The sequence below is a fragment of the Zonotrichia albicollis genome, chromosome 12, assembly GCF_047830755.1.
Source record: "Zonotrichia albicollis isolate bZonAlb1 chromosome 12, bZonAlb1.hap1, whole genome shotgun sequence".
In the NCBI taxonomy this organism is placed as follows: Eukaryota; Metazoa; Chordata; class Aves; order Passeriformes; family Passerellidae; genus Zonotrichia; species Zonotrichia albicollis.
Window position 1 is genome coordinate 9,893,550 of NC_133830.1, and position 25,206 is coordinate 9,918,755.

General features: G+C 45.4%; 2 protein-coding genes across 9 annotated transcripts; one reads left to right on the forward strand and one right to left on the reverse strand.

The window, feature by feature from the left end:
* On the forward strand, nt 1-11,414 carry ZXDC (ZXD family zinc finger C). The gene is made up of 10 exons (XM_074550594.1): nt 1-1,086; nt 1,581-1,733; nt 2,631-2,709; nt 2,835-2,965; nt 3,551-3,721; nt 4,269-4,954; nt 5,658-5,742; nt 7,514-7,686; nt 8,435-8,536; nt 9,238-11,414. Exons 1-10 carry the CDS (start codon nt 54-56, stop codon nt 9,322-9,324), a joined length of 2,700 nt encoding a protein of 899 aa, XP_074406695.1. The 5' UTR covers nt 1-53; the 3' UTR covers nt 9,325-11,414.
* CFAP100 (cilia and flagella associated protein 100) lies at nt 10,115-25,206 on the reverse strand. Of its 8 annotated transcripts, none has more exons than XM_014265994.3 (15): nt 25,049-25,206; nt 22,647-22,730; nt 22,173-22,279; nt 20,786-20,975; nt 20,137-20,204; nt 19,337-19,500; nt 18,671-18,751; nt 17,900-18,078; nt 17,685-17,823; nt 16,938-16,986; nt 16,225-16,376; nt 15,438-15,573; nt 14,474-14,676; nt 12,968-13,061; nt 10,115-12,041 (listed from the first exon to the last, which is right to left on the reverse strand). In XM_014265994.3, the coding sequence occupies exons 2-15, from the start codon at nt 22,666-22,668 to the stop codon at nt 11,979-11,981; spliced, it is 1,647 nt and encodes a 548-aa protein (XP_014121469.2). In that variant the 5' UTR covers nt 22,669-22,730; nt 25,049-25,206; the 3' UTR covers nt 10,115-11,978. The 8 variants fall into 8 exon arrangements, with proteins under 8 accessions (XP_014121469.2, XP_026648253.2, XP_014121470.2 ...); XM_026792452.2 differs by having other exon boundaries at nt 25,068-25,202; XM_014265995.3 differs by having other exon boundaries at nt 24,998-25,191.

The following is a 25,206-nucleotide window of genomic DNA, read 5'->3' on the forward strand; positions in this document are numbered from 1 at the left end:
GCCGGCCCCGCCCCGCGGCTCCGGTTTCAGGCGCTGCTACAGGGACCCCCAAGATGGAAACGCAGGGGCTGCCGGCCGCGGAGGCGGCCCGGGCCCGGCCCGCCGCGCAACATGGCGGCCCCGCCGCGCCGCCGCCGCCCGGCTGGGACCCGCCACCCGCCGCCGCCTCCTCCGCCGGCAGCAGCCCCGCGCCGGGCCTCTACGTGAGCTTCCCGGTGCTGCTGCTGGAGGAGAAGCCGGAGCCCGCCGCCAGCCCGGCGCCCAGCGCGCCGCCGGCAGGGCCCGCGCCCGACAGCGACGGGCTCCTGCTCGTCTTCAACGTGGTGCGAGGCGCGGCCGAGCCCGGCGCGGGCGGCGGCGAAGAGGGGCGAGCCCAGCCCGGCCCGCCGCCCGCCGAGCCGTCGGAGGAGGCCCCCGACTCGGCCCCGCCGCCGCAGCCGCCGCCGCCTCCTCCCCCGCCGCCGGCACCGCTGCCCCCCGCGGGCGGCGATGGCGGCGGGCCGGAGGACGGCGCCTTCTCGGGGACCATCACCATCAACAACCAGAGCCTGCTGGTGCGCATCGAGAACGGCGTCCTGACGCTGGGGCCCGGCGCCGAGCAGCCCGCGGGCGCCGCGCCCCCCGCCGCCGCCAGCCCCGCCGAGCCGCCGGGCGGGCCGCGGCCGCGCTCGCCGCCGGCCTTCGCGTGCCCGGAGCCGCGCTGCGGGGAGGCCTTTCCCCGCAAGCAGCAGCTGCGTCTGCACCGGCTCTCGGCGCACGGCGGCGGCGAGGACGGGCGGGGCGGCGCGGCGCGGCCCTTCGGCTGCCCCGTGCCGGGCTGCGCCTGGTCCTTCGCCACGGCCTACAAGCTGCGGCGGCACCTGCACTCGCACGACAAGCTGCGGCCGTTCGCCTGCGCGGCGCCCGGCTGCACCAAGCGCTTCACCACCGTGTACAACCTGCGGGCGCACAGCCGCGCCCACGAGCAGGAGGCGGCGCACAAGTGCGAGGCGTGCGGGCAGCGCTTCCCCAGCGCCGCCCGCCTCGCCGCCCACCGCCGCCGCAGCCACCTGGAGCCCGAGCGGCCCTTCCGCTGCGACTTCCCCGGTAAGCCGCCTCCGGGGCTGGGCTCCCTTCCCTCCCCTTCCACACACTGGGATCATCCCTGCCCGGAGGCCCTGCGGCGCTCGGCTCACTTCTTCTGCTCCCGCTGCTCCTTCCCCTTCGTGGTACCCCAGAATGTCAAGGAAGGTTCTCCTCCAAAGCACCTCAGTTACCAAAGGAAAAGTTTGGGAGCTGGAGGATGCTGTGCCTTTCCCCCTGTGACTTTGTGCTGGTGCAGTGAAACACCGCAAGACTCGGCGCCAGCGTTCAGTGCGCCTTAACCCAGGCTATACCTGATTGCCCACCCTGGCAAAACATTGGTTATTCCTGGGAATAATATGTAGGACTTCACTGTTTGGTTTTTTCCCCTTTCCCTCGTTGTAATATCCTGAAAAACGAGCCTGAAAGTAACTCGCTAAAAGCTGGGAGGGAGAAAAGAGAGCAGTTTTGTGAGTGAGTTTTGTCAGGCAGATTTGCTATTTCCCTTTTCTCCCCAGGCTGTGAGCGGACGTTTATCACAGTGAGTGCATTATTCTCCCACAATCGAGCCCACTTCAGAGAGCAAGAGCAGTTCTCCTGCTCATTCCCTGGCTGTAACAAGCAGTATGACAAGGCCTGCCGACTGAAAATCCACATGAGGAGTCACACAGGTATTCATTCACAGGGATGATTTGTACACAGGGAATTACATAAGGCATGGTATGAGGAAAGTGGACTGCAGTGTGCTGGAAAACCTGGAAGTCAGGAAGGGTGACATTAGTTATTTGGAGTAGAGAAAGGATTTGATTCTTGGCCTTCTGGGGGTAGGATTCTGCTGAATCAAATTGTCATATGCAAAGTAGTAAAGCACATATGCAAAGCTGTGGCTTTTGTCATTGTGCATTCTGTCCAGAAAAAACTATCCCAGCTCTATTCCTAAGTTCATAGATGTTCAAAACATTGCATTAATTTTACTCTTGATACAAACAAACAGCTCAGAACATGTGAAAAACTCTCAGAACATGTGGAATGTATGTACCAAGGTTTGGAACAGCAAGAAGATAAATTTCAGCTCTGGCAAGCAAGCCTGACTTGTAAGGACCGCTGCAAAGCTGAAATACAGCCTTGTCATGTTACTGGTGTGTCCTCTCTTTTCCTGGTTTTGTGGTTTTACACTTTTGAGGTTTTTTCAAGTGTCACTTGAAGTTCATAGATGTGATGGAAACCAAATCACACTTCACAGTCTTGTGATCAAGACACAGTGGCAGACCATGAAAACAGGAAAAAACAGTTCAGTTGTGTTTCTGAGTGACGCTGTTAGTGACTATTGAAGCATTTCAGGATATGAGGTGGATTGATAAATACTTGTGCTCTCTAATGCAACTCCATGGAGTTAAAGCCCAGATTGTAGGAGGGGGAAGGGATATGATAGCACTTTGCAGTGCATTGCAGGAGGGGCTGGTTGAGTTGTCTTTTCTTAAATTAATTCAACTTAAGCAGGTTTTAATATTTTCTAGTAGCAGTATGTATTTTGTATTAGATTATTAATGTAACATTTTTTATTCAAGGTGAAAGACCTTTTATCTGTGACTTCGAAGGCTGTGGCTGGTCTTTTACCAGTATGTCTAAGCTTCTGAGGCATAAAAGGTAAAGGAAGCTTTTTCTGATTATACTGTCCTAAGCCACTGGCTGTTTGCTTCTCTTTGTTTCTCTTCCAGTAGCTAAGCAGTAGTGGATTTAATCATGCCAATGACAATTTCCTTCCCTTGTAGGAAACACGAAGATGACAGGAGATTCATGTGCCCAGTAGAAGGCTGTGGGAAGTCGTTCACAAGAGCAGAACACTTGAAAGGCCACAGTATAACTCACCTTGGTACTAAACCATTTGAGTGTCCAGTAGAAGGTATTGCTCCACTCTCATATGTATTTCCTGGTAACTGGTGTGTATTTTTGTCTAAAGGCTATGTGTGCTTGGTACAGGACTGGAACAATTAAGAGTGAGTCCCATAACAGGGTTTGAAGAGGCAGAAGTCTTGAACAAGTGATCATTCCCAGAGTTAGGAATGACAGAGCAAAAGCTCTGTTTCATACTGTAGCTTGACCACCCTCACCACTTCAGTGGGACTCCAGAACCAAAGATTTTTGGGTGTGATCTGGATTATTCAGCTCTAAAGTAAAGCAGCTCTACTTGATTGTTTCTCCTTTTTATGGTGTTTCCAGCAGTTGTCATGAAGAATTTCAGATGCCATAGTGTTAAAAGGTTGTGCTTTCCACTGAATGACTTTAGAATTTCATGTTGTCATAAGGAGGTTGTTAAACTGTCCTACCCTTTGACAGGTTTATTTTCTTGTGGTTCCTCTGAGTGTACGCACAGGTGCTGAAAAACAGCTAGCAGAGGATATTCTGATTTGTTAAGACATTAAATATGAATATTAAATAGAAAATTCATTAAATTTGAACCTTCAAAGCCTTATATATCTTCTTGCAGGCTGTTGTGCAAAATTTTCAGCACGAAGTAGTTTGTATATTCACTCCAAGAAACATCTTCAGGATGTGGACTCGTTGAAGTCGCGGTGCCCCGTTTCCAGCTGTAATAAACTGTTCACTTCCAAACACAGCATGAAAACGCACATGGTCAAGCAACATAACTTCAGCCCAGGTAAAGTGTTTGTCTGTGGCTATCACAGGGTGCAGTGGAAAAATTAAGTGCTTTATTAAGGAAAATGGGTAATTACTGATGTTGAAATCTGAGTTCCATTGATATGAATGACAGAATCTTCTCTGATACTGAAATTGGCTTCACGTTCTAAAATTCAGTGGGATCTCTGAGTATCAGAAAGTGATACTTGAGGATGACCTCTGAAATTGTGAGAAATTGCAGCATTTTTCAATGAAGCAGAGCTTGTTCTTTTCCATGCCATGTGTAAAATACGAATAAGGACTAAAAGGATTTCTCTTTCCACCCCTTTCACTCCTCTACAATCTGTACTTAGCCATAGTATTATTTTTTGGCAAGTGCTTTTATAAGCACACTTTTCAGTAAAAGAATGAACTTATTTTGGTAGGCTGCTTTTCCCTAAATTTGCTTTCAGGGGAGGTGGGCAATATTTTAGTAGGCTAAGAATATAGAATTTTATAGAATTTTAGCTTCCTTTTCTTCCTGTTGTCTGTAGAAGCTCTCCTATAACCAAACCCTTCTCTTGCAGATCTCCTAACTCAGCTAGAAGCCACCTGCTCCCTCACCCCCAGCAGTGAGCTCACTAGTCCAGGGCAGAGTGATCTCAGCAACATGGACCTCGTCTCCCTGTTTTCCAACGTGTCCGGTAACAACTCTGGAATTGCAGCAGACATGGCGCTGGTGAACTCTGGCATCGTCACCATCGACGTGGCCTCGGTGGGCTCCACGCTGGGGGGCAGCCTGCCTGTCAGTAGCAGCTCGCTGAGCCAGGCCGTGGATCCCTTGATCCTGGTGGCCAGCAGTGACATGCCCCAGAGCCTGGACAGTTCTCTCCTGCTGGGAACCAATGCAACGGTTCTACAGCAAAGCACTTTAAATTTGGATGATGTTCAGACTGTCAATGCCGAAGCCTTGGGTTCGCTGGCGTCTCTGTCAGTGAGGAATTCCAGCCAGGATGTGCACGGGCTGACATGCAGCAATAATTTAACAATGGACACAGCCACTTTGACTCCTTCCAGCAGCCTGGGCAGCACCAACGTGCCTGAGTTACTGACACCAGTTAAAGCTGAACGGAATTTGCTCCCCAGCTCGGATGTGGTTGGTCAGCAGGAGGGCAGCAAAGTCGTGACACAGTTTGTGTTCTCCAACCCCCCAGGGAGTTACAGTGCACAGAAGGAAATGGATCTTGGTGCAGTGACTGGCAGCTCGTTTTTGGTATGGAGTAACTGTATTCACCCTTGGATGAGATAGCCTGACTCTGAGGGTATCCCTGGCTGCTCACACCTTACTGGGAGACCTCTCAGATTTTGTAGATCATGCATTTTGTCTCTCTTCTGATGAAAGATGTAAAATGATGTATTGAGTAGTGTGTTTTCACAGGTAGATTCAGTGTGGTGACAGGTTCTAAGAAATACTGAAATTCTGGTGGGGACAGTTCAGGAAGAACCTTTCAAATTAAGCAGCCGCCCATCTGAAAAGGAATTTGCAAGAACACCCAAGAATGTGTTACACGTGTTACTTGTTCATTTCATTCCAGGGAAGGATTTGGGCTGTAACAGTAACTGCAGCGTTTTCATTCCAGTCTGCATTCCTCTTTTAAGTACTTTTCCCTTTCTGTTTCACTGTGTTATTGCAGACGTAACTTTTTGTTTATATTATGAAGTACATGTTTACACTCTTAAAATCTGAGCACTTACAAATGTGGAGCTAACTTCTTCTTGTGTGGGGCTCCAGATATTGAGTAAATACAGGGAATTTATTGAAACTAATCAGAAGATCAGGGGAAACTAGAATTCAGTGTTTGCAGCATAGAAGATAAGTGCATCTGAGAAGTCATTAGTACGTGTTTTCATTATCTTGTTTTGTTCTTAATTCCAAAAACCTTGCATCTCTGGGCTTTTTTTTTCCCTTAAACTAGGAGAGCAGCGGGTCTGCGAGAACAGACTACAGAGCCATTCAGCTGGCCAAGAAAAAGAAACAAAAAGGGAATGGCAGCAGCACAGGTGAGAAGCCATTAGTTCTGTTACATTTACTGAATAAATATATTTAGTAATTTTGGCAGTGCAGTGGGAGCAGGTTTCTGAGTAACATTCTTAAATGTCCTGTCCTGTTTATTGATAGTTAAAATAATTATGCATGTGGTGTACAATCTGTTACTCAGGATAATCACATACTGTGGAATATCAGATTCACAGGAAGTTTACAAAGAAAGCTGTGCCATGTGTTTCATGATTATTAACAAGACACTAGCTGTCCATCTCTTCATCTGCTTCTTATTACAATTAAAAATTATGTTACTGTGCTTTCTGTTGTTTATGCTTTTGGTCTTATCTAGGGGGTTCTTTCACTCAGTACAGACAATGGAAATTTTACCTAGATTTTGCTTTTGTGTTTCACTTAGTAACTGTGAAGGAATTTATTTTTTGATTATCTAGATATACTCAAACATCTCTCTTATATTTTAGCCTTGTAGAGCGTTTTTGTGCAGGGTGAGTTTAGGTCATGATTCCAGATGTGCCCTCTTAGTTTGACTCAGAGCCATTTGATGTGAATAATAACCATTCCTTTGTCAGATGAAATGTGGTCCATGTGAGCCTGGACTTGCACAGGCTCAGGTGTTTGAGATGTGTTGGCCTTTGGGGCTGGGGTGGAATATTACAGATTTATGATACATCAGTATCATATATATAGAGTTTAGTGCTGCCTTACTGTGTCTTAGACCTTCCTCCTCTGAAAATCAAGGCAAAAGTTTTTGAGGCAAGACTAATTCTGTTTTGAGAACTGTTGTGTTTGTGTGTTTGTAAAATACATATGTGCATACATTCTGTCTGGTTCAGCAAATCATCCCATGGAAGGTGAAGTGCTTTATGAAGCTAGTTCTAAGGGGCCTTATATTATCAAACACATGCATGTATCATCAAACATGTCTTTTGGACATTAGTTTAAGAAATATGATTGCACTTTGCATGACTCCTAAGATAATCTCAGAAAATTCCTGTTCCTGTTCAAGACTCCCAATAGTCCACTTTTCACCAGCTGTTGCCTTCATGGTATGCTGTGCCTCTCAAAGAGGTCTAGAGAGTCTTGTATTTCTGATTGGTTTAACTAGATTGAGTGAATACTGTAGAGGGAAGTTCAGGGTTTAAATACAGGTTATACGAGCCCTTCATTTATTACAGATTTTTTTTTTTAATCCAAACAAAAACCTGAGCTGACAGGACTGTATTCTTATATTCGTTTTGATTAGGGTTTTGGTTTTCAGCTTGTGATGCAGCAGCTGGTTCATCCTGCTTTAAACTGAAAAGAAGCTTAAGGTTGTGATAGTTGTACTTGTGTAGCCTGTTCTACGTAGTAGTCCTTGAAATCCTCCTGTAAATAATGATCTTCAGTATGCTTTTTTTACAGTTTAGAAAAATCACGTGCATGACTTCTCAGGAAATGAGTTACAGAGTGAAAGATAGAAAATGCAATCCTATTTCCTAATTCCTTTCTATAACACCACAAATTTGCTGATATTTCTGTGCTACCACAGGGGAGGGCCCTAAGCTTGCAGTTTGTGATGTTTCAATGGTGTTCAGGTAAAAAGGTGCTCAGTAGGCAGCTGGAGTTCAGCAGCTGAGTGCTCTCTGCCTTTGAGCAGTTGTCAGGTGGTGCTTAATTATATTGCACTGCTGTGGGCATTTGCTGTGTGCTATAAACAGCTGCAAAATGTTGAAAAATACGAGCAGAAAACTCTAGCAAATTTATCTAAATATTAAAATTGCTTTCTTTTAGGGGCATCTGGTTCTGGTCAGAGGAAAAACAAGGGTGGTAAAGTAAGCCCAACCAACTTTTCTTCCTCTACTCCTGGCAGTCGACTGGGTGGTAACATAGTTTTGCCAAATGGAGGGCTGACAATAAGGGACCCTGCCACAGGAGCCCAGTATGTGCAAATTCAGCTTCTCCAGGTAAGAGCTGAGGAAAAAAAAAACATGCTAAGCTTCTCTGTTATCCAGACTTCCATTTATGGAAGAATTTGAATGTTTGTGAACTCAGGTCCTACTATTGTCTCTGGATGGATTCTTGAGGCCTGCAGTGTTCTTACATTGTTCTACCTTTTATTTATAAAGTAAATGAGCTGGACATGAAAATGTTCCTGCAAAAAGAAGTTTCAGCCTAAATTGTTATTTCTCTTATCTGTTGAAATAAAGCCTAGAATTTAAAAAATCCAGAGCCTCTTAATTGGTGGGGGCTGATTAGTGGTGCATGGCAGGTAATAGGTTTTGTGCCAGGTGTAGCTGTGTAGTATTCAGAGAAAGGATAAGTTCCTTCTCCTTCATCGCTAACAGCTCTGTTGTGGAGAGACCTATGGGCAGAGTTCTCCATTGATCTGTTTTTTGATGGATGTACACATTTGTAACTTTCATGTTAAGTATCACCTTCATGAAAACGTGAAACTTCTTGCATGTTTCTGTGTTAGATTTGTTGAAAGAGGAACCCTTCCTTCCTCTGTAGATCTTGCCAGTGTTCCAGGTTGGTGAGGACGGGATAATAGGTTGTACACTGAGCTAGGTTCAGATTTAAGTTGTAGGGCCTTTCTAGTACAGTGCAGTGGCTTTATCAGATATTTTAGGGTTGTGAGACTGAGTGAAATTTGCCATATTGTGCTGAATTACCTGGGGGTTGTGTAACTTGATCATTTTTCTGCATTCTCAGGATGAGTCCCCAGGAGAGGGAGATCTTCCCTTTCAGCTGAGCTCTCAGTCTTCCTCCTCACATTCTCAGCTTACAGTGGATTTACCTGTTTACATACTTCAGGTACAGCATGTCAAGCCTCTGGGTTTTATTTCCTTGCTTGAATGTAAAGACAGTTTACTGTGAGCACTCTCATGTTCTGCCTGATGAAAATACCTTGTTTTCCATTGGGAGTTGAATTCCATTCACAAGGAATATTAAGCAGAGAGCTGCACTGCACAAAGTATTTTGTGTCTGTTACCAACCTTTGACACATCAGAAGTGGTTGGGTTGTTTTTTCCTCTGTTACTGAGTAATGAATAACTAAAACTTATTTTTTCTGAAATGCCCCACCCTTGTTTTCCTGATCCCATCCTGCAGATACTTGGTGGGTCAAGGAAAGGGACAAGAATTGGAATGTTACAGGCTACAGAAGTGTGGGGTGGGAAATGGGAAATAGAATCTTGAACTTAGATTTTGGAGTGGTGCCCTTGTGGGAGTGTTAAGTTTAGAAGCCTGCTTAGGGACCTCATTTTTTATAAACTCTGCAATGTACCTATTCCTGCCAAGTGGATTTCACCAGGACAGAAAATAAATCTTTTTTGTTGAGGAGGGGCACTTTCCTCAAAACCTATAAGTACAAGACAAGTAGGGAAAGCTTTGGGTTTCCTCTGAGCCATTCCAAGCATTCTCTGATGTTGAATAAATGTCAAGATAATCTTGCTGATAAGCACTGAAACCATCTAGAGGTGAAAGTAGTTCATGCTGTCTGTTTGCTTTAACAGGAACCACACAATTCCACCGAAGATGATGCAGGTTCTGATAACTCTCAGTTCACTGGAAGCACAATAAATTTACAGGATCTGGAATGAGGATTATTAAGAGCAGTTACTTGAAAACAAATTGGGCAATCATGACAGAGTGAGATTACTGTGTGGGTCTTTTTCCAAGGAAAATATGAAAAATAGGAGAACTGAAGTATGGTTGCACTCTTTGTGATTTGCTTAAGACAGTTGCAGCTGAAAGATTTTTCTTTAAAAATCCCACTTGATGTGCCTGTGTAAGATACCCTGTCTGCCTGGTGGTTGAGAGGCTGAGGCAGACTGCTGTACAGTGTTGTTTCAGGGAGAAGTACTTTATTACACTTCAAACTGAGGTAATATTTACTGTTTTCACAGGAAAGCAAGTATTCTACAGCTAACAAATGCAAATTTATAATCCTGCCTGCTGACAGTTAAAACTTTCCTTCCATTGGTCTCCTCCTGAAGCCAGTGGCATCAAGGAGATAAGAGCTAAATTTTGCAAGTGTTTTCCACACACAAAGAAAATGATTGTTTTGGCCCCTGTGTTTGGCAGAAAACCAGAACAAAGTGTCACATGTAACAAAATTAATGTTCTATGCCATGAAAATGAGATGCTCTAAAATCTTTGTTTTAGAAAGCTAGATTCTAAATGTTAACTTAGCTGTGAATCAGTTTGTAGCTCATGTTGAGTTTCTCCCTTTCCTTGCTCCTGCATCCCAAATACTTTGCTGAATTCTTCCAGCAAAACTTGAAAAAGAAAACTGCAATAGAACTGTACTCACTGTAAGTGATTTGCTAAGAGCCCAACAGCATCTGAGAGAGGTTTATTTTATCTTTGTGTTCCCTTTTTTGGGAGGAATGTTGACCGTCATGTAAATTTAAGCACCTTGATTTTTATCTCATCTATAAACAGCTGCCAAGTTACCTGTGAACTGGTCACTACTTTTTTATTTAGGGTTGTTTGGTGTTTTTGTTTTGTTATTGGAACACTGTTAACACGTGTTCTTTATTGCTGTCCCAGAGTGTCAGATGCACCTGGAGCTGGTTTACAAAATATGCAGTTGACAGAGTATTTTTTGGGGGGGAAAGAGTTGTTACCCAGGAAGATTTGCCCCTGAAAAACTGCAGTTTCTCTTGGGGGTGGGGGGAGAGGTTGTATGTACTCTACTTACCTGGATTGCAGACACCTAAATAAGTATAGGGTTGTATAGGGAAAAATAAACCACCTTTGGTTACGTTTTAAGGTAGTAATTTAATTGTTTCCTATGGTGATGTTCTGAATGCCTGTAAAAGTATGTATAGGAGTTTGATAAAAGACTGTTTGTACTTTTTTTTTATTCTCAGTGAGGTGTGTGTATGCACGTATGTGTATTTTCTTTTTTTTTTTACAAAATAAGATATGTCACAGAGGAGAACGTTGTGGTCTTTTTAATCTTGCACATATTTATTTATTTTACAGTTATACTGATGTTAAATTCACATGAGGTCGTTCAGAAATGCTTTTACTTCCTGTGCCTTTTGAACTATGTATGTGTCCATATAAATGCTTTTTTGATTGCAGACTTGGGGAGGAAAACAAGCATACAGGTTACAGTGAACTTCAGCTCCTGATTTGTAGGCAGTATTATATCTCTGGTTGAACCAGCTTTATTTTTCTATCTTTAGCCTAACTGAGCATTGAGGTCTCTCTGTTCCTCTCACTCTGAGTTTACAGCTTACATCCAGGGAAAGTCTGAACCCTCTCAGGCTGGGTTTTCAAACCAGTTGGTAGCTGAGATCTGCTGGTGGCTGTGGCTGCAGCACAGAGTCCCCTCCTGAGAGGAGGAAGGATGAGGAGGAATTGTGCTGAGGGGTCACCGTGCTCTCCCTGGAAGCTGAGACACCTCGAGCTCCCAATGCCTGCATTATTCTGTTCTCAAGGACCATACCAGTTTGTAATCCATTAAAATGGCCAAGGAACACTCCATCTTTTTATGGGACTTGCAACCAAATCTTTCTACTTCTGAAAATGTACCTCACTCAGCTTTGTAAGTGAATGTAAAGTGCTAACCTCTTGAGGGCAGAAATTTGGATCACTTGGCTAGGGCTCCATTGCTGGCAATGGATACCTGAAGAACTGCTGGTGCAAAAGGGTTAATAAAGCTTTTTTTTTATGGTCACTTTGTCACTGGGTATTGTTCTTTGCATGGATGCATCTGACACAAAGCTAATTACTGGCAGCTTGATTTCTGCGGAGAGCTTGTGGTTTTCCTTCAGTTGTGTATTCTCCACTATAGTGGGGTAGAGTCTATAATGGCTTTTACAGTCCTTCAGAAGACCTGTGATTATCATAAATATCTATGAGGTACCTGCCTTGGCTGTGCCTTAACAAAGATTGTCACCTGGGACTGTCATAGATCTCACTGCTCAGGTTTGTACAGGTAGTGCTATTGGCATAAAAAACTGAATGAGAAAAGAATTGGTGCTTAGCAGGAGCTTGAGAAGCAAAATGAGAGATTTTTTTTATTTATTTTCTTAGGCAAAATACCAAAGGAGGGGGGAAAAGGGGTTGCAGACTTTCCCTGGAATCTTAGGGTAGGAGAAGGAAATTTCATGGGACAGTAAAGTTCAGCTGAGCAAAGACTGACAGATTGTAGAGCTAGAAAAGACTTCTAGAACAGCATCAGCCCTGTAAGCTGCGGTTAAAGCTGTGCCATCAGGAGAAATAATACAATTGTTCTTCCTTATCTATTTCCTTGGCTGTTCTTCCTGGCAGATGGGTTGGAAGGGAAGGCCACTTTCTTCTTCTGCAGAGGAGGAAGAGGCACTGCATCAGTGCTTGGTGTCTGAGCAGGCACTGGAGCTGCTCTGTGCTGCCAGCCTGGGAGGGGCTGTGCCCCTGCCCTGTGCCCCAGGCAGCTGCAGGGTGTCTGCTGAGTGAGCTTGCTCTATTGGGAGGTGAGTGTGAAGCACCTGAAGGCTGTGTGTGTGCTCCTGCTTCAGCTTCTGCAACTCACTGCTGCACCTACAACTGCTTTCTGACTAAAGCCTCATTAGTCCTGTGCCAGGAAGAGGATGGGAAGTTGGAAATCCAAATAAATTTTCTCTATTTTCTCTTGGCTAGAGGGGCAGGGATTCATGGCCCCTGTTCCCAAGTCACCTGTGCTGTCACTGTGACAGAACCAGGGTCTTCTCATGGCTGTGCTGACCTAGGGAAGGTGCAGCAGCAGCCATGGCAGGAGCTCTGCATGAGCCTCTCAAGGGGCCAGAGCTGAGTGTGGGAGGATATGGAACATGTCAGAAAATGTTGGTTTGATGTGGCTGAGCTGATCTAGGGCCTTGCTGCTGTCATCGGGAGTGTCCTGCTGCTGCCCAGTTCCTCATTTGCCAATTTTCATGCTTGGTTTAATACAACCAAGGGAATGAGTTGAAATGAGCTTACTGAGAACTGGCAGGTAGTGGAGGGAGTCTTGTGGCTGGGAGAAGGATGATGGAAGGACACTGAGCTGGAATCCTGTGCACTGTGGCTGACTTCTCAGCAGTGGCCTAAAGTTACATCACTCCTGCAAATTGGGTAAATCCTGCAAACTACACCTGGCTGCAGGTGCCGTCCCCACACAGCTGTGGAGGCCCCTTAAGAATACTTTTCCCTTAAACATTTGATATCCAGGTACCCCCAGCTTCTCCAAAGTGAGCTGTGAGGTGAGGTGTTTCCACAAACCCCTGCACTTACCTTATTTTCTTCAGGTACCTGTGATTTTTCCATATCCCTTTTCAATCCTTCATCCTGCTGATGCCTTGCTTGTTTCTGCTTTTCCTCTCTGAGCCTTTTGAAGAGAGGGAATAAAGGATGGGTTAAATGCAGCTTGCAGCTGCACCAGCTGTGCTTTTGGCACACAGCATCAACATCTAACACAACATTTACATCACACCTTCCATGCAACCACTGGAGCACAGGGGTTGGGGCACACCTGCTGCTGGAGCTGGTGGCTGTGAAAGGTAAGAGGGAAGTACTGCCTGCAGCTGGTCCTACTCTTTCTGGAGTGATGGGATGAAAATGAAGTGCTGGAACAGGAATGGGCTCAAGCTATGGAACACTGGTGCAGAGAAACTGCAGTCTTAACCATGTAAACTTGAGGAAAATGTTTAATGCTCTTAGTAGAGTTTGTTGTGTGTTGGTTTTGTTGGTGTTGTTTTTGTTTTGGTTGGTTTTTGGGGTGTTTTTTGTTTGTTTGGGGTTTTTTGGTTTTTTTTAATATTTTTATTTGGGGTTTAAAAATTATTTTTATTTAATTTTTATAATTATTCATATTTTATTTATATATATTTATATATTTTATATATAAAATCAAAGTTTTGTTTTTATTTTATATATGAAATAAAATATATTTATTTTATTTTGGGTATCTTTCCTTAATTATTCTCCTCCATCCCCAGCATAGAAGAAATGTTTTTCATACTTATTTTGCAATTTAAGAGTGCAAACCTATTCACAGAACATCAGGAAGAAGAACCATACCTTTTCTACTACACAGCTGAATAATAATGCAGAGAAAGAGAATAAGCAGAACCAAAATGTCACTGTCTGGCTTTAAATCCTCATGTTAATCTGTCTGATCCACTTGAGGATGGCCAGATGCAGTCACCAGTTCAGTTATCTTTGTTTTTTTGTGACGTGAAATTTTGTGTAACTGCGCCTATAAGAATGTGTCTCATCTTGGGACTTACACTGACTGTGTTTATTGCTACTATTTAATCTAGTAATACAAATTAAAATTAAAAGTTTTGTAGAAGAAACAATTCAAAGCTGGAGTTGTTGATAAATACCCTTATGTACGTATTAAAATCTGACAAAATATCAGGGGAAGGTGGACTGAGGTTTAAAACTTGAGGTTTAATTTTCTATTTATTCAATTTAAATTTTGTTACTGAAATTGTTTTCTTAAAATTACGATTCTCAGAATCTGGTTTTGTTTGTGGGTTTAGTGTTTTCTTTTTTATTCTTCTAGACTTTTCTGCTGTAGTTTGCAGGCCTTTTCTAACGTAGCTGTGGGCTGCAGTTCACTGATGAAGACATGCAAGTACTGTGAATGTAGAACCCTTACAGAAGTAAAATTGGATGGATTGCTTTAATGGGATTTCAGATTGCTGCTACAGGTTTTTTCTGGGGGTTGATTTGGCTATTTCAGCTGTCAACAGTTAAAATAGAGATGTTTTCCAGAAGAAGGTCTTGCCTTACCTTGCCCTCTGTTCCCTTCTTATGTCTTTCACAGCCTTTTCTATCTTTGCTGCTGGGATTCTCTCCACACTGTCCAGTAAATCAATGAGCTGTTTTTCTATGACCTTTAACATCTCTACTGTTGGCAGGTTTGCCTCATTGTCTCCAGTGCACTGGAAATAAACTTCCTGCACCTTCTTGTTCAGGCTTATGAGCACTTTGTCCTGGAGGTGACAGGAGATATGGTGAGTGCCACAGCTGGGTTCTGCCAAGTGGAACCATAATATCCCTCCAAAACCAAAGGAAATCTGTGAGGGAAACACTTTCATCCCCTCAATAAGACCCATTTGCTTGTTTCCTGGCTGGCCAAGGGCAATGGCTGGGACAGATGGCTGAACTGAGCCATTGTCCTGTTGGTCTCATCCTCCCAGCTTGGCTGTGACCTGGGTCAGATGGCACTGCCCAGCTGTGTCTGGGAGCCTGCTCCCACCTGGAGCAGACAGGTTTGCCCCAGTTTGCTGCCTCAGCAGTGCCCCAAACCAGCCTTTCCATTGCTGGGAAACAGCTCTGATCCCTCCTCAGTGCCCCTCTGTGTGCTCTGTGTGCTCAGTGTGTTCTGTGCATGCCCCTGTGCGCTCAGTGTGCTCTGTGCACACCCCTGTGTGCTCAGTGTGCTCTGTGCACACCCCTGTGCGCTCTGTGTGCTCAGTGTGCTCTGTGCACACCCCTGTGTGCTGTGTGCTCTGTCCACGCCTCTGTGTGCTCAGTGTGCTCTGTGCACACCCCTGTATGCTCTGTGTACCCCTGTGTGCTCTGTGCACACCCCTGTGTGCTCAGTGTGCTCTGTGCACACCCCTGTGCTCTCTGTGTGCTCAGTGTGCTCTGTGCACACCCCTGTGTGCTCTGCTCCCAGGATGGATGGGGCTGGGGGAGAGGAACCACTTGTGCACCTGTGAACGCCCCTTGCCTGGATCCCAGCCTGTACCTGGTCATCACCTTCGTGTTCTGCAGGGGAAAAGAGCTGAACTTTGAGCTTCAGCTCGGCTACTTTCTCCTCTTCCTTGGCCACGGAGGCTCGCAGGGTGCTCACCTGCTCTTTCAGCGCTGCCAGCTCCTTCTCCCTAGAGGGCAGAGAGAGGAGGTGTTTGGGAAGGGCAGCTCTGGAACACACGGCTCTGCTCTCCGCAGCCTGGGCTGGTCCCTCTGCTGCCGGCAGATGGAGGTAACACTTCAGCCTTTCCTGAAAACCCGGGGAACTTCGGGGGTTTTTAATGGAAAAGCAGTTACTGTGCTGGTGGTGGTGGGGGGGGGAGAAGTAGTACTACAGAACATTCAAGGTTTTGTAAATGTAAAAACTACACTTTAAATGGGAATATATACACCTATCTGTCATTGACACTTAGATTACAATGGCACATGATGGGTTCCCTACTGCTTTCCTCTAGGAAGGTTTTGCACTGAGTCAGCATTTGCACTGATGACTCCAGGAACTGCCTTATTTCTTTCTTTGGTCTTCCTTCATGAGAATGACACTGACTCCAGGATGCTCAGTGCATCATTCCCCACTGTGCCTTGAGGACTAAGGAATTAGTCCCAAGCTCAACTCTTACCTCCTAAATTAAGCATGTATGGGACACTTTCCTAGGAGCTCAAAGAAAGACCCTGCTGTGTGAGCAGCCTGATGTGTGTCTGACAGTGAGGTGTCTGTGGGGGCATTGGGGTCTCTTATGTCTGGAAGCTGGACCTTCCTTCACCTGCAGGGCCACACTCACATGCTTTCACGTGTGCTGATGAAAGTCTGCTGGACCTTGTTCCAGCTCTCTGCAATATCCTGGGAGTTCAGGACAAAGGATAAGTTCTCATCCAGCATCTCCATGAAAGTATTAAGCAATTGTTCAGGATCAGTGAAGTAGAGCTCGGGCTCCTAGAGAGGAAAACATGTGATGAGTCTTTTCCGTCCTCCAGGTTCTGTTCCACTGAACTGTGTGGAGGCTGGTCTGCACCAGCCCTGGCTATTCAAATATTCTTCCGTCTAGAGAGGTCCATGTTTGTTTGTACATGGACATCCTTCCTGCTATGTGTGTAGTTCTACTTTGCCTCAACAGCTCACCCCCAGAACAAATTGTATTTTGGGGAGTAAAAAGTATTGCAAACATCAGTGAGTGGGAAAACTTCAATTTCAGACATAAGCCAGTAACTGCACTAATTCAAAAATGTTTTATGATGTCATATCTCACTGGAGGATGGCAAGCTTAGAGATGATGGTAGGGTTTTGGAAACTGAAGGAGGAAAGTTAAACTAAGGTATTTATAATATGTACCACCAAAGTGAACATTCAGGAATGTATAAATGTACATTTATAATTTGTAACTACAGTAACTCCTCAAAACTGTAACTAATGGTTAGAAGGTGAGGGAAATTAGTAACATTGATAAGTGACACAGGACAAACTGGAAATGCAAATTTTTCAACTAAGACTTCTGACCTCATCTTCGTCCGAGCTGACTTCACTCTCTGCATCCTCCAGTGAACTTCTGAAAAAGCATTTTGTGTGTTAGGCCCTCAGAGCAATGACAGCTCAGAGGGATCTCATTAGTGACATAGGAACATTGCTATTGTTCACTGTCCCTGTTTACTCCTCTGCACGTTCCCACTGTGGGATATTGGGGGGTCTGTAGGGTGGGGGGGCCACACAAACAAGCAGCACAGGAGCTCCTTCTGTCCACAAGCAGCTGCCTTTAGTGCTGTCCTGGGCTGTGCTGGCCATGGGGCTGCCATGACACATGAACCTGAGCTGAGGTGCTGATCCAAATGCCTTTAAACTCACTGGGAGTGAGTGTAACTCACTCATTTGTTTAATGCTTCTCCCTCTGCATAAGAGCTGGAAGAGGGGGAAGTGATTCTTTGCTGCTAATGGCAGCTCAGTCTGCTCATCACTTCCACTTGTACCTGTGCCATGAAGGGTTAAAAACCTCTGTTTGCATTGTCTTGGTGACAGCCCCACTTGGGCAGGCTCTCAGCAGAGGATCTGAGGATGGAGCTCACTTGGAGCAGGCACACAGGACTGACTTGCACACCTGACAGCTTTCTGTGGTATGAGAGTTTGCTCCAGTGAGCCCCAGAACCTGGAATGCCCAGCCAGGGTGAGCAGTAGGATTCCCAGTGCTGGTTCCCAGTCAGCTGAGTGCTCTTTTCGATCCTTAATCCTTTGTTTGCATCATCTGGTACTTACAGGTCTCTTGACAGAAGAGGCTGCAGGAAGTGTTTAAGCTGTGGCCTGAGATCACGTGCCCTGAAATCCAAACTCTCTGAGAACAGCAGGGAGCTCGGAATATCCGTGAAAGTGACACTGTGGCCACTGGGACCCTGCTCTGGAGACAAGAGGAGGTGCCCACTTAGAGCCAGGGGCTGTCCCAGCAGCAGCAGCATCACTGTGCTGGCACTCACCCTGCTCTGTGCTGGAGGGAGGTGAAGCCCTTCCTTCATTCCTGGGTTCTGTTTCCTTATCCTTTTCCTTTTTGTGCCTTTTTCTGTGCTCCTCCTGCCACTCTTTTGGAGATAGCTGGTAGAGAATGTCCCTGTACATCTTGTACTCCTGCAGGGTGTCCTCAAATCTGGAGATGTCACTGGGGTGAGAGAAGTGGACAAAGTTTGTTAGCAGGGAGGGAAGGTTCTGTTTGAACAGGTTTTCTCACTCTTGATATTCAGTTTCATCCAAAGAAGGGGAGAGAGGGCACATTTTTTCATGGATATGCAAAGGCAAAAGGGAACCTGTGCTCTTTGTGGTTTCTCATGTGGAAACTGAGAATCAGTCATCTTCCCTGGTCATATCTCTTGCTATGGAACTGAGCGTGCTAATTTTTGAATTTTTACTTGGAAAGGAATGAGACATTTTTCCAGCTCAACTCACAATGGTAATTATACTCTTTTTTTTGTCTTTCCCTAGCTCCCTATTAAAATGCATTGCTTAGTTTTGTTTGGATTTTAAGCTGATGCTAGGCATTTAATTTTGGAGTTGAAATATCTATACTTAAAAAAAATATAATTAGAAAACTAGAACAGTTATTTTAGAAACAAAGCCAGCATCTGAAAAACAAAACCCAAAACATTTTGATCTTAAAATGGAACATTTTTAGAAATCTATCCCCTGCAAGGACTGTGAAGCTGTAGCACTGTAGGGGCTGATAAAGGTGAGGCAGGAGTAATGAGCAATCTTACCTTTGGATTTTCTTTATTTCAGTTGTGAGTCCCTGGATCTCTGTTATTTTCTTCGTCTTTGCTGAGGTTTCTCTTTTGGCTCTAGGAAAGGATGCACAGACAAGCCATTAAACAATTTAGCAGTGAGTAGTGAATTGAGGTGCCTATGAAACAGTGAAAAAGATGTGATATGAGCCCTACAAATCTGTGTTATAGATGTATATAGCATCTCCTGTATAAGAGATGCTTGGCTCTGCCTGAAGACACTTTGTCCTTGGCAAAGCATTGCACCCCAGTGTTCAGGCCTCCCTCACTGGCTGCTGCTGAGTATCAGTTGCAGCTGTGCCCCTGTGATACCTGCAAAGGGCCAAAGTGCTCAATTTCCCTCACTGAGGGGCTGGGCAGAGGCATCTCCCTCCAGTAAAGGGTGTTGTGGGAAGAATGGAAGTGGTGGGGCCACCAGCAGGTTCCTTGCTGCCCCCAGAGCAAGGGCTTTTGCAGTGAGGGCATTCCCTAGATGTTGTTCTCCTTCCTCCCTTTTATTGAATGTGTGGGGAGAAAGCGCCACCAGAACTGTAACTCTGGGAAACTCAGAGTGTTCAGCCAAAACCCTGCAGGGAGGCCAAGCAGCAAATTCCTGTGCCCAGAATGAAACAGCACAATGGTGATTCCTTCAGTGCTCCTTACCTTCTCAGTGCTTCAACAGAGTTATTGTGGTTCTCCTTCAGGAAGGCATCAAACATGGCAGCGTCCTTCTCCATCCTTCTCTCAGCCTTTTCCAGCTTTCTTTCCTCATCCTTTGTTATGTTCTCCATCTTTTCAATCTCCCCTCTCTTTACTGCAATGGTGTGCTGAAATGAGCCCCAAAGGCAATACAGTCACATCAGCTGGGTGGTTTTGAAGGTACATTGGTTTAGCTTTCCAAAATTCCCTGAGAGTTGTGGGCAGAAAGGGAAAGGATTTCAAACTTAGGTGGGTGAGTTAGTGCAAGCCAGGTACATGGAGGCCAGGAGTTATTTCAGAAGGATGATATTGAATAAGCAGAGAATCTAAAAACAGAATTCAGAAGTCCCAGCACTGCATTAACTCCTGGCTGACAAAGATTGATTCAGTTGGGTTACAGCTCAATAAAAGACAGCTAATGGGAATGTTTGAGCATGGTTACTCCATTCCCTCACGTTGAGTTCAGAGTGGCTCCCAGCCACAGTTTATGTACTGTGTAACTGTGCATCTCACAAATGGGATGCTTCCATGGTGGCTACTGAATGATGGGAATGACCTACATTCCTTTATTTCTTGATGGGAATTTTTGGGCTACAGATTCTGAGTGGCTGTAAGGCAGGAGTTGGACAGCCAGTTCATGAGCTCTGATGTGTGCCACCTTGGAAAGATCTCCAGGCATTGATCTCAGGAGAATAAACATCAAAACAAAGCAACACAGGGAAGAGTAATTAAATGAACAAAGTAATGAGCTAAAAGCCATGTACCTCAAGAAAAAAGATCTGTTTTCTGTCCTGTAGGTAGCCATGGAAGGTCTCCCTGTCGAATTTATAATCTGAAATCAGAATATAAAGTTGCTTAGGCTAGAGAGGGGGAAATATGGCCAAGGCAAAACACAATGAATATGTAGGCTGCCATGAGCATGGATCTGGCTGGCACGGGAGTCAGCAATACTGATTATTGTATTATAGTTATAACCTTGCTTGGGATCAGTTTCATATGGATTTTCATAGAGTAAAACCAGGGAGAATGGAGTGGACAATCTGGTCCTTGCCCTTTAGGCATTAATGGCAAATCTACTCCTCATGTCAGAGGCAGAAAATCTAGGCCTGTATCCATTAAAATCCAACTTTAGGTTGGCTTAGTAGAAAGGTTTCCACCACACAAGGTCCTGCAACCCCTCAGCTGGCTCCAGCTCCTCGCTCCATGGCTGGTGGAGCCCAGTGAGGGGTGGCCCAGGCTGTGAGCTGGAGATGGCTCAGCCATGCAGGGGCTGGCAAACAGAACACAGAACTGTCTGCATGGCCTCCCCAGGGTCAGCCAGAGCCAGCTGCCCTGCCCATCCCTCTCTGGCCTTAGCTCTGGGCTGTTACCCAGCTGAGCAGCCTCACTGCAAGGACAGCGCCTGTTCTCCACCTTTTTTCATGGCCAACTTCCGCGAAAGCATCTCCTGCAGGTATTTCAGTCTCTCTTCACTGGTCGCCTCTTTTCTGCTCTCCTCTTCTTCCTCCCTTTTCAAAGCTTTCCTCAACCCACTTTTTGCCTTCATTTTAGTGGAGTAAGTAGTTTTCTCGTGGACTTTCATGGTCTTCCTCTTTTCACGTTCCTGTGAGAAGTCAGATATGTGACTGTTTGATCCTGTGCTTTGTTTGCTGTGGTTTTTAAAGACATGAGTAAGTTATTGACAGCCTGGAAACTTGCAGTGGTGATACCCTGCTGATGCATATTTGCCTAGTTTATCTGACTAATCCTAATAACATTCTCTCTTGAGGCAACTGAAACACTAAATTTCTTAGCACTTGTCATTATTCTGTTGATTTGTATTCTGCATCCATCCACCAGCTGTTTGTATCCTCTCAGTGTCCTCATTTTGCCTTCTTGGGTTATTTCTGTGGGCAAATGGAAATTTTCTGAGATTCATCCTTGGAGTCCCTTGGTTAAAGGGGGACAGCCAACATTTAACCAACTCAGTCCAGCTTCTACAAGGACATCTAAACCATTAAATTCAGATTGGGAAGATCTATTCAAACCCACTCCAGAACCTTCTGGAGGGTACAAGGTGTTTCTGCTCAGTGCTTTCACATGGACTGTGGTGTAATTCAGCGCTCTCTGCACAGTTTGGGCCTGGATTAGGGTGAGGACATCACTCAGCAGACATCCTTAGTGCAATGCTTCCTGAGCTCTTCCCCATAATTGTCCAGTGCCCTTCAACCTAAGCAAAAACCAGACTGTGTCAGTCCCCAGTGTGAGGTGAGGAGGCCTTGCTTTAGACTTCCTGCTTCCTTTCACACTGTGCCAGGATGTGCATTAGTCAGACCTCCCAGAGATCACAGAATCCCAGAAACGTTTGGGCTGGAATCTTTGGGATCATTTAGCTCCAAATCCCTGCCATGAATGGGGGCACCCCACTAGATCAGGTTGCTCAAAGCCTCATCCAACCTGGCCTGGAACAGGGATGGGGCATCCCTAACATCCTTGAGCAACCTGTGCCAGTGTCACCACCCTCACAGTAAAGAATTCCTTCCTAATCTACATCTTTCTTCTCTTAGCTGAACCCTCTCCCCCTTGTTCTATCACAATCTGCTTGTGTAAAAAGTTGTTCTTTTTTTATAAGAACTTTTTGAGTATTGAAAGATCACAATCAGGTCTCCCTAGAGCATTCTTTTCTCCAGGCTGAACATGCCCAGCTTTCCCATGAAGAGGTCTTTGATCTCTCATGTGCTGAATTTTGGTATTCTGTTGGGTGGGTGCCTGCCTTAGTAATTGCTTATTATACAGTTTAGCCTAAAGCATGTGTACATACCTCCTGTGCCTTCTTAATTTCCTTGTCTCTCATTGAGAAAAGTTCAGTGTCTGTTGGGAGCTTAAATGGATTTTTCATTGGCTTTTTTTCATCCTCTTTTGTGCTTTCTGGGAAAAAAACAAACACAAAAACCAAACCAAACAGAAAAAAACCCAGGATGAGGATGTAGAAGATGTGAAGCTGAATATCTGGACCCAGTGCAAAGGGAGTGGGATGTGCTGGGTCACACCTGGAGTGTGGGCAGATGCTGGATCAAGGGCAGGGAGCTGGATTGGGCTTCTGGGAAGGCAGTGACAAAACTGAGACCTCTGTATGGTTTATGTCACTTGGCCATATCTGATGATCAACAACAACATTTGAGACAGGAATTTTTCTGTCTGTAACTGTTTTATCCATTTCTTCCGTTTTAGGGCAGAACTCTGGACCTCTCCTCTGAGCTGACAAGGAAACATTGCTGGAGCATTGTATCCTTACCTGACACAAGGTGAGTTTCCATCTCAAGTTTGGAAGAGAGACTTTTAGTTGTTGATGCTGTATGTCAGGATGGTGTCTTTGACCCTGGCTCAAAGAAAATCATAAATCAGTCAGCTGGGATCTGCCAGTAATTGATGTGATAAGTTTTACAGCTGTGACAGGCCTAGGGGCTTTCTGTATCTTAACCACTGAGCCTTTAGTGTCTGTAGCAATTAACAAAAAGCTCCATTAATCTGGAAAACACATATGTTCTGACCTCCAGTTCATCCCAGCCTTGTGTGAAAGCTGTGTAAAACACAGTCCTCCTTACACATAAACTGATGGGAAAGCAACAACAAAACAAATTTGGAGACAGCAAGCAACCCAAGTCCCTTGTCTCTTTTCCCACCCAGTCACCAGTTCTGACCCACACCCATGCTTTTTCATCCTCCTGTCACTAGTTCACAAGCTACATTTTTACTCACTAAAGCTCTTCCCAGTAATTGCTTCAGCATTGTGGATTTCTTGCAATAAGCATGAATGATTGTTGGACAGCACAGACACACTTTGCAGAGCTCTATTGCCTTTCATTTTCGGTTGGCAAACTGTTGAAGGTTATTTTTTTGTTTCTCTGACTCTGGTTTTTTTGTAGTTTTTGCTATGGATCCTAAGGGACAAGCCAGAGTGGGAATGATCTCACTTACAAAGAACAGATAGAGCATTGTTAAAGCTATCCTTTAATCACCAAAGGCAGCAAGCTGGGCTTAGTGAGGTATTAGTTCAGTTGATGCAATTCTGCTGCTGGCACCATTCCTGACCTGCACTGCTCTGAGATGCTGTAGAAAATATCCTCTTCTGCTTGCACTAGTTTTAGGGCTATTTTAGAGCTTCAGTTTTTGGTCTGAAGAGCCTCCAGTTTTTATGTATTTTGAGCTAAACTCATCTGGCCTAATTTCCATGCCTGTCCTTGGTGCTTTGTGTGTTTTCTGCAGCTGCCCAATTAGTACTTTATTCTTTGGAGGTGTCAAACTTTCACTGCTGATGAGACACAGAGGTTGAGGTAGAATTTAGGCTTTTGAATATATCCCAAATATTTTCACTATCCTTTTTAGTTCTTGAAGTATATTTACCAAGAACCTCCTTGACTGTTACTAAAGAGTTCAAACCTCTCTGACCTTTGCTTAATTTAAGGGGATATTTTTCTCTAGGGTCTCTCATCTACGTCCTGGAACAGCATCAGCCCTGCTGCTGATGTGAGTTTTGGAGAAAGCCCCACCAAGGCAGGGGTGGGCAGGCAGTCAAATGCCAAAATACAGTTTGTGAACCTCACAGAGCAGCAAACACCTGGAGCTTCAGCCCTCAGTGCACACCTAGATATCTGCAATCTAAAGCCTTTATCACAAGAATTTTCTTTTTCCTGTGGTTAATTTAAATTCCTCCTACAGGTAATGAGTCTGAAAAGCAGGACTAGACAGTGGCATATGGAAAATAATTGTCAGTGCAACCCTCAGAGATAAAAAGTGCTTTATAATAAAATTTTATCTAAGTATAGGAAACTGTATCTATTATTAACTTACAAATATTCATTTTGTTAAAGTATTTTTTGTTTGAGGTTGCTGGGTTTTTTAACAGATTGTTTGCACAGCACTTGGGAAACAATGCCAGAAGGCACAGAAGCTCTAGCTCTGCTAATTCATAATTATTAAGGTCAATAATGCAAATTAAAAAAGCTTCGTTACTAGAATAATTGGGCATATATCTCACTGCCTCTGACATTGTATTTCAGGAGCTGCGTACCAGTAGCACGTGAATCAATAGATAAGGCATTGAGGGTTTTAATTCACTGAAATCTTTATTCAGTGCTTTTCCCTAGCATCATGCTGCCAAGCAAAAAAACCAACAAACCAAAAACAAAAACAACAACAAAAAACCACCCCAAAAACCCCCAAAAAACAAACGAACAAAACCAAACTCCCACAAAACAAAACAAAAAGCCAAAGTAACTATGCAGACAGATCTAAAAACTAGTGCAATAAACCCATTCATGTTCCCAGAGCAGAGGGTGTCACACATCCGTCCCTAGCAGATTCTCTGCACACTCTCCTTGCTCGCTCTTCTACAGTGTCTCACACAGAGGTGTCACCCAGTGGTGTCACCCAGGGGTGTCCCTGTCACCCTGGGGTGTCACCCATTGGTGTCCCTCTCACCCAGCACTGTCCCTGTCACCCAGCGGTGTCCCTGTCACCCAGAAGTGTCACCCAGGGGTATCTCTAACACCCAGCTGTGTTCCTCTCACCCAGGGCTGTCCCTCTCACCCACCGGTGTCCCTCTCCCCCGGGGGTGTCCCTCGCACCCAGCGCTGTCCCTCTCACCCAGGGGTATCACCCAGGGCTGTCCCTCTCACGCAGGGCTGTCCGTCTCACCCAGGGCTGTCCCTCTCACCCAGCGGTGTCCCCCAGCGCTGTCCCCGGCTCGGTCCGGGCTGTGGCGCTCGGAGCGGGGCCGGGGCAGCGCAGCCGCCGCTGTTTGCGCTGCCATGGAAACGCGCGCTCCCGCCGCTCGGTGCGCGGCCACGGCAGCG